Source organism: Pieris rapae, chromosome 1, assembly GCF_905147795.1.
Source record: "Pieris rapae chromosome 1, ilPieRapa1.1, whole genome shotgun sequence".
NCBI classification, from domain to species: domain Eukaryota; kingdom Metazoa; phylum Arthropoda; class Insecta; order Lepidoptera; family Pieridae; genus Pieris; species Pieris rapae.
In genome coordinates, this window is record NC_059509.1 from 12,847,665 (window position 1) to 12,859,123 (window position 11,459).

The window sequence follows — 11,459 nt, forward strand, 5'->3', positions numbered from 1 at the left end:
TTTCCAAATGTGGTGGAACTGAACGACATTTGATAAGGGTGTTATGTGGAATGAAATTTACTCGATCCCAATCTTACACTCCTCCTAACAGAGTTTCGACTTCATACACAAGTTTGTCCCGGTACTCCTGGACTATCCGAGAAATAGCTGCCTGCCAGAAAGAATATATCCGTACACATCCAGTGTGCGCAAATTTGCAAAAGAATGGATTTCGGATTGAGGGCGATGCCGGCTCGAGGAAACCTTTCTGAAACTTTTTTTTTCTATTTTTAGTGTAGTTTTTTCTACAAACGTAGAATGAAAATTTTTGGAAAGATTTTTATCTTGTGTGTTAAAGAAGTATAACTTCTAACGCGTGTACATAAGGTCACACCTTTTTTATTTTTTACAAAGATACATATCAATTTTATAAGTCTATCTGAAAAAATGTTATCTAAATATGTATGTTTATCTTATCTTATATGTTTAAACGAGCAATTCTTGTATATATATATGTATATAATTGGAATTTCGGCATCGGCTCCAACGATTTTCATGAAATTTAGTATACAGAGGGTTTCGGGAGCGATAAATCGATCTAGCTAGTAATAAATGATAGAAAATAACAAAAAGGTGGTGTTTGAGAAGTCCCAATTCAAACTGAAAAATGTATCTTCCTGACATCTATCGGCGAATAATAATACTATTTTTTTTAAATTGCTTTAACGACACAACAACACTAAAGCTATTCCAGCATATATAATCTATATTGTTCATATTTCATCATTTTATTAGTATGTAATTCGTACTTATATATAATTTCCAAAAACACAATTTATAAAAAAATAAAAATACCGAGCAAAGCTCCGGACATCCAGGTACTATAACTTTATTTGAAGTCCTGCAAATGGCCGTTCGACGAACTGAAAACTGGGTGAGCTCGATGTTTCAGGTTTTATTTTTCAATGTTGTTTGCTGTGCGAGCGGCCAGAGTGTCGTATTCATATAGTGGGTAAAGATACGATGGTTTATGATTTCAGACTGATGCACGTCATTAGTATTGAGAAATTAGGCTGACTTTACATGTTTCATCATTTTGCAATCGGATTTGAGTCTTCCCAAATGATGGGGTCTGCAAGGTAAAAAGAACTTTTCAACGTTAAATTGATTTGATTAGATGAATACGACTCGATGTGACTGACGGGCATTATTAAGTGCATTATAGCTAATATTTTAAGTGAACTATATAAGAAGTGTAAATAGCTTGCTATTATATACAATATATTAGAAAGACTGTGGTAGCGGTGCGGATCTATTTTGATTGAATGCACTTCGTTTGCTCGTGTATTTGCTCGCCGAATAACATTTTTAGTTTGACGAAACGGTGTATTTACATGAATCAAATCTATAGAAATTTCAACAGATATTAATAACATTTTTGACGAATTTCCTTTTCATGACAATGGTACGAATACGAATAAACTAATACATAATAGTCGTTGCTCAACTTAAACAAGTATTTAATTTACGACCACTTAATAAATAGTTTGAAATATTTTGTAATTTGCTTTTGAACCTGCTATTTCTCATAAATGGACAAAAAATAGTTTTAATATTTAGTTGCATTTCTTATCAGTCTTAGATGCGGGCATTATGGTACATTTGTAAATGAAACAAAATTTTATGTCAAACCGTTTATTGCTCAATAATTAAGAAATACAAAACGAGTAGTGAAACGGTTTATTGAAACTGAAGTGAAACGACATGCAATAGAAAAAAAAATGTCTAAAGTGCAAACTTTTACGAAGTAACTTTTAAAGTTCGTCGACATTAGGAATGTTGCACAAAATTATTGCACTATCAGGTGTTATGATAATGATAAAAAACAAAAAAAACTAATGCACGGGGATGCAAAAGCCTTCACCCCTCTTTCTATAGTTCAGTTCAAATAGACAACTCGAATTCCAAATTAATCTGAAAGAAAAAATATTTCTAATAAAATAAATGACAAAAAAGAAAAAATATAATAAGGTCTAATTGGTCATAAATTATTAATAATCTCGATTCAGTACAAATATATTTGAATATTTAAAAAGAGAAAGACAATATAAATTAATAAATAAATTAATGAATTTGAATAAGCATTATAAACATTAGAATATATAACATTTAAAAAGATATATAAACAATATTTACCTAAAGCAAGTAATCAGCTATACAGTTATCAATACCCCAATCCATCTGATGAAAATAAAATTAATATATATATATGAAAATATTTTTAAACTGATTTGAGAAGTTATAAATGAACAAATATACATTTACGATAACTACTGAATAGGTAATGAAATAAGCATTAAACATAGCAATTAAGTAGTAACTGATAATGAAAAGATATAGTATACTTACTGGGCAGTCCGTAATGGCAGCAAATGCAAGTGAATCCACTCGATCCTCTGCTGCATCCTCGGTTTTCGGCACCTGCTCGTCCTCATCGCCTGCGGAAGATCGAAAATAATTAACTAAGAATCATGTATTTACATATTAAACCTTTGTCAAACAATATTGCATTCATTGCAAAAGCTATTAATAAAAAAGAAGATGAAAAGAGAGGATGTGTTAACTTACTGAAGTGATTGCCAACAATAGCAAAGCCGATTTGTGCAGACCTATTCGCCAGACGCAGAACACTTTTCGTGTTCTTCTTGTCCTTACTGGATTTGTATTGTTTCTTGATGCCGCCGGTTTTTATTTGCCTTTTTGGTTGAGCTTCGGCACTTTTATCAGACTGGAGCCGCTCCTCTACCTCATCGACTGAAAAATTAAAAATGCTTGTTAATTCGCTTACGATCTCAGTTGGAGAAACGTCGTTGGCTGTAATGTACTGACTTTGTGCCATTAACTTCGCGTTGCGTTGTTTCATAAGTGCCACATCATCGGACGGGTCTTCATTTTCTTGCATTTTGCGTAGTTTCTGGATGGCTGTGGCTATGATTTCCGCGTTCGATGCCTGAAAAATGTTTTGTAGATACATATAAGAGATGAAGACGTTCGCAACTTTTACTAAACACGGTAAAGTAACTTTCAAGGAGGTACTTACATTGGGTAGACATCCTAAAGCGGCTGCTAAGCTTGCTATAGCTTCGGCTGTTTCGATGCGCCGTTCTCTTTCATATTGGGCGTTTCGCGCGCGCCTCTCCTCCTGCATTTTTAATATATGTTTAAATGTAACTTAATATTTAAGTGACTTTTAAGAAGTACACGTATAAGTATCGCCATAAAGGTACTTACGGCTGAAAGTGGAACTCTGCCTCTTCCCAATGGCCTTCCACGTTTTCTGTCAAAGGCACTTTGCTCGTCCTACAAAAAACAATTGTGTAATTACTAATCAAAAATACGATTATTTTCATCTTGTTGTTAACTGCACAAAGAAGAAAATCTTAAAATTGCAATTTCCTCTTGCAATTGCCTCTCAGAAGACAACAGTCTTGGACACTAGTATCTTACTCTCTTACCCTCACATACGACTGCCAAACATAAAAATGACAACCAAATTAGTAGTATTCCACAAAGCAAGAGCCGAACTAAAAATAAGAAAAATTACATAAAATAAAAAGCGAAAATATAAGACGAAAAATAAAAGTTTGATAATGAAAATAAATCCTAGACTGTATATTATTATTTTATTGGTTTTTTAATTTATTTTTTACTTTTCAAACAAATAGATGTATTAATTTAAAAATCCTCAAACCAAAAAAAGGTAAAACATTTATTCTATAAATAAATTAAACGTCACCTAAACTTGATAGTTAAATTTTCTAATTAACAATAAATATAAAAACTCACACTAAGTTCCATATTATTATTTACTGTAGTAACACTAAATGCACAATGTTCACGTCACGAGATCAAATATTAAATGAGAGAAATTAACCAAAATTACAATAATGCTAAATACCTGCTCTTGGGCATTTTATTTCTCGAATCGTTTACAACCCCCATTCATTAAGGCTTATCATCGGCTAAACTATAGATGAACTTTATGACCACCATTTCGCTTATTTTAAACAATGGCCGAGAACAGGATTACCTTTAAACAATGTTAAGCGGCTTATTTTAATGATTTTTACCTTTTGTTATTCGCCTCTTTTTACTTGGAAATTGAATTTGGCAGCCAGCTACAAAATTTCATATTGGGATTACTTAATTTGGTTCATACTTTAAATCCGTTGTTTTAATTTCAAATTCAATTATAGTTATTACAATATAGGACGGTACGCATACAGCGTTGTGTTTACTTCTACTTGGCATCACGATCCCTTCGCCTTCTGCACTAACTCTTTTCTTTAGAAAAGCAAAATAAATTGTTACTCTAGCAAAATACAGGATATACATATATCTGTGTGGAGTAAGTGGTAGATGTCGCAGCACTTTGCAAACACTATACAACAAAATACTTAATGATTAAAACGGAGACAGTTTGCCGTTAACGTAAATAAACCTAAATAAATAAATTATATTTGATTCACGCATAAATAAGATTTTTTCTCACTTACATTAAATAACAAATATATTGCGGTATAAATAATTATATAAATGACAACACGCTATAGGCGGAACGCGGGTACCTACAGTATCAAATTTAGTCTAATTTTAAGAGTGTCCGCACTTTATTTTATTTAATAATATTTTATAATAACAAACGAACTCATAGGCAACAACTGCCACTTTATAGAGAAATTTTAAATTAAATGGATTTCCTGAAAAGAGAAATTGCAAAAGGGTTTCTTTTGTGTTTTCTTGAAGCAGTGAGGCGCCCTCGTCGCTTATAATCGCACGTAAGATGTTTTCCTTAACTTTTTTATGACTAAAAAAGAATTAAATCTTATATAAATTTTTTGTTTGTTTTCTCTTCAGTAATGTGATAAACTTAATAAACATAAATATATTCATAACGGCCATAAAGGCGTTGCAATAGCGAAATACAAGATGCATCGCCAGCGGCTGGCATGGATTCAAACACGGTACTTGAAATGATAAAAGCTTCGAGTTCGGCCACCGTTTCGTGGATAAACACATTTTTGGTCGGACGTGTGCGATCGCTCTTCAACGAATTATGTACATAATCATCGATCCGTTTCGTTTCACATATTTTTGATATATAGGTAATTGGAATAACTAGAATATTAAAAAAAAGAGTGTCTGTTTCAAAGCAGACGAATTCGTGACAGTAAAAAATAGTTAATACGATTACCGCTTTATTACAATATTAAACAACACAACATTTAATTTTGGCTAAGAAAAAATACTATTTTACAATTGCAGTATTAAATTGTAAATTTCGCAAAACAAAGGTTTATTGCTATGCGGGCTTTAATCCTTAAAACAATGGTTCTTAGAGAAATTATTCTTTTCTGGTAAGTGATAAAGAATGACGTACCTGGCTTTGCTCATAAAACTTGTTTTGACGTCTAACGATGCCCCAGCTGATCGGGGCACGGCGTTACCTACGACCGAGAATAGTTATCCTGTATTTTATATTTTTGAAGAACAAATATATAATAATTAATTAGAAACACGGAAAGGTGGCATTGCGTGATAATAAAACTCCTTTGCACCCGCAAGGTCTATTGATTTTCTTGGAAATCCCGACGATTTCTTTGTAACTAAATTTAGTAGCCAAAACTGCACGACAATAAGTATTAGGACGACCAAGAATTAAGAAAAATATTATAGTGATAGAATAATCGTCCTTTTCCTTCAAAGGAAGACACCTAGGAAGGTGTATAATCCGTGTAGTTTTTTCACCTAAACAATTCAAAATGTAGTGTTTAGCCAATTTAGTACTACGGGAAAAGTTATATTATGTAGAGAGGTTGATTATTGCAATCGTGAAGATGAATGCGGATGTCCTCAACAAACAGCCTATAATAGCGGGAATACACCTTCATACAAATAAACTAATTAAAATATTATTTGCATTTCATTTCATTTTCTTACAATGTCTCTTACAATCAGTTCATATATATAATATAGTTTTAAAATAGTTTTTAGCGCATTTTGAGGAATTCATCGCGTGTCACCGGACAGTACCGTGTCGTCAATATGGCCGATGGCGCATTTCAATTAATTATTTTTCCACGTCTCTATGGAATCTCGGTACGGTTATTTTAAAATTAATTAGCAGTTCAGAGGAAAATTAATTAAGTCGGATCGTATTTAATAGACCAATTTACTGGGAGGGAGCGCTTAGCAGGTACCTACTGAAAGTTGAATTAAGCTTTGTTGAATTTGTAGATATTGTTTATACGAACACCTCACGGTACCACTATATCTGGCTCGATGTTGCCCATGACGGCATTCGAAGTATATCAAATTCCATTGTTTTTTTTACCAATTCTTAAAAGGCCGGCAACGCACTCGCGAGCCCTCTGGCATTGAGAGTGTCCATGGGCGGCGGCACTTAACATCAGGTGAGCCTCCTGCCCATTTGCCCCCTGTTCTATAAAAAAAAAAAAATTTAAAATGAATTAATTCTGAATTTTTTATGCTTTGTTATTAAGTTTGCTGTGGTGTTTCATAAATAAAATCTAAATATTATATAATCGTTTTAATTACACCACTTATAACTCAAGATCGGCTTGACCGATGTTAGTTATCTCTTATTTGGTGGATTTTTCTTCGCTCCGACCGTAAATCACGTGTCACGTTGTTTGTACCCCATGAACTCCTTAACTACCGAACCGATATCAATAAAATTTATACACTGTGTGCAGTGCGATCTAACTTAAAAGATAGGATAGCTTACATCTCAATTTATACCCGCAATATTATTTTATTGCAAATATTTGTTTATTATTTGATACAATTCAAACAGATGGCGCTGTGTTAAAAGTACCAACGCTTCACATAAGTTCTCCTACCGTTTCTCTTGTATAGTTTACTACAATGTAAAATAATAAAAACCTTAGCCACAGCAAGGCCGAGTCTGCTAGTAAAATATATATTATCGTTACCTCATCAAAAAATATTGTATATCAGAAAGTGCTTTAACATGCAGTATCGCAATATAAGCGCTAAAGAGAAGAGGCCTAATTTGTAAAACTGCCGTTGTACTTTTCTATTGCTTTATTTATTTACACTTCATTACCATAATATAAGTACATAATTACACATATAAAAAAAAGCCAAAAATAAATCGGTTACATAAGTTATTAGGCAACGCGCGGCCTAATCGCTAACATAATATCGGAACAATAAAAAATAAACACCTACAGAGGGTAAAGTTCAAGAAGTGCATAATTAATTTACAAAAAGAAACGCAAAATAACAGTTGTTCAGTCATGGACCGATAACCAGCTTATAATGAATGATGCTTTATTAATTCCACATTTACATACTCCTTATTTGGTGCAACGGGACTTGTAGATTTTCAATGTTTGTAGAATGCTTTCAACTGTAGCACGTCAGTGCATGTTACAAACATATACATGATACTATGGAATTAAGCAAAATGTGGATTTTTTTAAACCAATATTATATTATTATAGTATATAAGTGAACCAATTGAATAATAATGATCGGTGCATCCTGTTTGACATGCGCGGGCTTAAATACGAACCGGAGTGAAGTTGACGTCGAATGACCTTGCTCGTTCTGTGCGACATGGCCGTTAGCCGACAAGTTACGAGTTGTACCGAGCAGTGCCGAGTCAATCGCGTACAGGGGTACACGCTCGCCTAGACGGCATTTTATTGACCGTTTCCATTGCGATATTCCCAGTGTTTAAGGCCGCCGTTTAAAATATTAAGCTTTACTGAAGCAAAACACAACAATTCGTGTAGTTGGCGTAGTGAAACATATATTGCCCAGTGATAATATAATTAAAGAGTGTGACGCTGCCTACGCTATTTTACCTAGCGACGTAAATATTAAATTGTAACAACGAGAGATGCGCTTTGGACGATTCTATTTGTCAGCTGTACCTGATGTTTTGCGCTAATTAGTAATAATTGTGTTCGTGACATAGTCATCGTAACGTCGCTGTTACACAACCACTCCATTGTTTACTAAGGAAGTCGGCAGTCCGTCAGTCGCGCTCTCTTTGAAGATTTTTATCCGAGAAGATGCCCACGACGGTGCACGAAAATATTGCCCTTCTTAACATGATGTCCTCGGACAATCTGGATGACGATTTAAAGACTGTTCAGCTCCATTTTCCATCGGAGCGCCGATTGCAAAGCGACGGCGCATGCGTAGAAGAGAGGGTCAGAACCTCGCGTGGCGACATCCTAGTGGCGGTCCGCGGGGACCGCAAGAAGCGCGCCATCATCACATACCATGACCTCGGCCTCAATTATGCGGCGAATTTTCAGGCATTTTTTAATTTTGTTGACATGAGGTCTATTTTGGACCAGTTTTGCATCTACCACGTGAACGCTCCGGGCCAAGAAGAAAGCGCCCCGACTTTGCCCGAAGATTTCGTTTATCCGACTATGGACGAGTTATCTTCTCAAATTGACTTTGTCCTCGGCCATTTCGGTATTAGGTCATTCATTGGATTCGGAGTCGGGGCCGGAGCGAATGTGCTATCCCGTTATGCAATTAACAACCCTCACAGGGTCGACGCTTTGGTTTTGATCAACTGCACGTCCACACAGGCGGGCTGGACCGAATGGCTGTACCAAAAGATTAACACCAGACAGCTACGATCGAACGGAATGACCCAAGGGGCCCTGGACTACCTGATGTGGCACCACTTCGGAAGAAGCACGGACAATCGCAACCACGACTTGGTTCACGTCTACAAAGAGTGTTTCTCTCACATGAACCCTGTCAACTTATCAATGTTAATCGACTCTTACCTGCGTCGCTCCGACCTAGCGATCGCGAGGGACAGTAACACTATTAAAGTCCCAGTGCTGAATGTAACAGGTGGGCTGTCACCCCACGTCGAAGACACCGTCACATTCAATGGCCGCTTAGAGCCAGCGAAGACCTCTTGGCTGTGTATCTCGGATTGTGGAATGGTGCTCGAGGAGCAGCCGAATAAGATATCTGAGGCTTTCCGATTATTCCTTCAAGGCGAGGGCTACTGCAGATAGTTATGTTTCTCAGGGAGCATGGTTCACGGGAAACCGACGCCGCAACATGTTACATAGAAGTGCACAGGATGCTTTTCCCACGTGAGCTTCCGTCGAGCTCTACATGCATTGGAATCGTAGGTCAAAATTGTTATGCCTTGTTTTAGATGTAATTACGAAATATATTTATTTTACGGCTTTAATAGACTTTTATTTGAATGAAACAATGATACGATGGTATTTAAAAATAAGATGCTTTGACTATCATTTTGGTTTTGATGACTTAGCAAATTATAAGTATGTCTATTTATTTTATTTGCCGATTGAGTTATTTTATTAACATTTTTTGTAATATTTATGGTCCATTTTATTCGCCTCTATGTGACTCCAAAACTTATTATAGGTAACTTGTAATTGAGGAAGTCATTGTGTAGCTACAGAATATGATAATAATACAATAAATTATACGAGATAACTTAGTGGTACAGAGTTTGTTTTACTAACTTTATTCGTATAAATAAGCAAATAAATACTCAAACAAACAGCATTCGCAACAAATTAAAAGTTACACGTTTTAATTAAAATGCATAGTTTCGCTTTGAATAGTTGACTTGCGATTTATCTGCCCCTTTTTCCTGTGCAACAAGCGTGGCCGCCACCTCCCTATCGGGTGGCAGAAAATGGACTACCTGCTTGGGCCTCCACAACCCCACACCCCATACTGAGCGGGTTATTGGAGATTTTTCCGTGCAATACACTGTACGTTAGCCGATGATTAGTTTTTGCTCAACTACACGGGTAGTTCATTGTTGGGGTAAATAAAGCATTACGTACCGTATACGATAAAAAAGCTAGCCAACTGTTAAACAAATATCCCTCTCTATAATTATTTAGCCAAATATAATTAGTATATTTAAATAGTTACGATTACATTTTACTCCTGCTGAGGTAGAATTACAAGTCCTACACGTATTAGAATTTAGAGTACCTTTTTCTGTATATTATCTACTTATTACATTGCTCGACATAATGTTCTGCTGTATGTTTGAAGTACCGTCTTCCCTAAATAGAGCACTAGGACAAATACAGATATCTTCGAATATGAATACTTACAGTCGGTCACGTAATCCACTCGCTGACATCTTAGATGTGGTAGCTAACACATACAAGGCGTATAAAGCCAGCTCAGTTTAACATTGTAGTGATGCTTTGTAGGCAAGTCGTAGAGTGGTTGAGTGGTGGGTGGCGGGCGGATCTAGGACGCTCAAAGAACTCTACTTCGGCCCCGACTGACGACAGATCGCGCCAGTTACGGTTTTTTCAAAGTAAACACTAATCAATCGGTGGCGAGACTAGTAACTCTGGTCCAACTTTTGTAAACTTGCCATTTTGCCATTGACTATGGTTGACGCACGCAGACTGTACCCATTAGGTAACAATTTTCGAATTTCATTCAAATTTACACTTATACTTTAACATTTATTTGGCTTTAATTATTGGACATCAAGCAAACTATTGCCTGGTATATTAACCTGGGTTTTAATTGAGGAGGATTTTTCTAAGGCTTTAATTTTAAAGACTTATCGTCAGTTTGGCACGAAACTAACCTCCTTGGGCCCAAATGTTCGACACGAATACAATACTATGTTAAAATGTATGTAGTACGGCAATTATTTTAAAATGAATAAGCTCCTCTCTAGATTAAAATACCACTGATGTATCTTCCTCTCACAAACTGTAACTATAACAATAGGTCGCAAACTTGAGATAGTATTGTCTGTACAGCATTCTGTCGAAGCCTGGCGCTCCTCGAATATTTGATATTGAATTCTCCCAGTGTGCCCTAGGGAATGCTTCATTTTTATCTTTCGGAATTTGTAATAAAGCATCATATTGGGCGGGACATTTCAGGTTGCTTTTTGGAAAACAATTGTTAGTCTGTGTTTTACAAGGATGGGGGGTTTGCATAAAAACAATTTCTTTCGTTCGTTTTCATGTATATTACAATAAACAAATCACATAGTAAATATTTACAGAATACAATAATATTGTCAAAAACATTTAATAAAAATTGACTAGTTGTAGTACATAATAATAATATATTTACAAGTGTAAGCTCCATAGTAGTAGGGAACTGTTAGACCGACTGGTATTTATTATTACATGTCCCAGTAATGGACCTACGTGACTACTACGCAAACATGAGATCACATAAATGAAAACCTTTGTCCGATATGGATTTAGCGGAAATCATCTCGAACACTATATAAAGATTCATAAATGCATTTTTATTGCACCTACTTGTAATCACTCGATTTCAGAACCTAGCAACATTACTTCATGTAGTGTTTATCAAGTAGGCAATAGACATAACATATATATATGTAATTAATATGA

General features: G+C 35.4%; 2 protein-coding genes across 5 annotated transcripts; one reads left to right on the forward strand and one right to left on the reverse strand.

Annotated features, from left to right (window-relative positions):
• Positions 1 to 1,675: 1,675 nt before the first annotated feature.
• Positions 1,676 to 4,253, reverse strand: LOC110997498. 4 transcript variants are annotated; one of them, XR_006750441.1, is made up of 8 exons: positions 4,110 to 4,253; positions 3,271 to 3,339; positions 3,080 to 3,181; positions 2,869 to 2,989; positions 2,608 to 2,793; positions 2,389 to 2,477; positions 2,176 to 2,220; positions 1,676 to 1,953 (listed from the first exon to the last, which is right to left on the reverse strand). XR_006750441.1 is itself a non-coding variant. In XM_022265681.2 (8 exons), exons 1-7 carry the CDS (start codon positions 3,835 to 3,837, stop codon positions 2,176 to 2,178), a joined length of 624 nt encoding a protein of 207 aa, XP_022121373.2. In that variant the 5' UTR covers positions 3,838 to 3,930; the 3' UTR covers positions 1,676 to 1,953. The 4 variants fall into 4 exon arrangements, 2 of the variants coding, with proteins under 2 accessions (XP_022121373.2, XP_022121374.2); XR_006750443.1 differs by lacking the exon at positions 4,110 to 4,253 and adding an exon at positions 3,495 to 3,636; XM_022265681.2 differs by lacking the exon at positions 4,110 to 4,253 and adding an exon at positions 3,826 to 3,930.
• A 3,405-nt stretch (positions 4,254 to 7,658) lies between these two features.
• LOC110997495 (protein NDRG3) lies at positions 7,659 to 9,265 on the forward strand. Its single transcript, XM_022265674.2, has one exon. It carries the CDS (start codon positions 8,106 to 8,108, stop codon positions 9,081 to 9,083), a length of 978 nt encoding a protein of 325 aa, XP_022121366.1. The 5' UTR covers positions 7,659 to 8,105; the 3' UTR covers positions 9,084 to 9,265.
• Positions 9,266 to 11,459: the final 2,194 nt, after the last annotated feature.

What these genes read in the sequence shown, in the direction of transcription:
- LOC110997498 (XM_022265681.2), bottom strand. An exon ending in GCAGAGTTCCACTTTCAGCC is followed by an intron (nt 3,182 to 3,270) that starts GTAAGTACCTTT and finishes TTAAAAATGCAG; the next exon opens with GAGGAGAGGCGCGCGCGAAA. An exon ending in CGCGAAGTTAATGGCACAAA is followed by an intron (nt 2,794 to 2,868) that starts GTCAGTACATTA and finishes TTAATTTTTCAG; the next exon opens with TCGATGAGGTAGAGGAGCGG.
- LOC110997495 (XM_022265674.2), top strand. Translation starts at nt 8,106, where the DNA reads ATGCCCACGACGGTGCACGAAAATATTGCCCTTCTTAACATGATGTCC.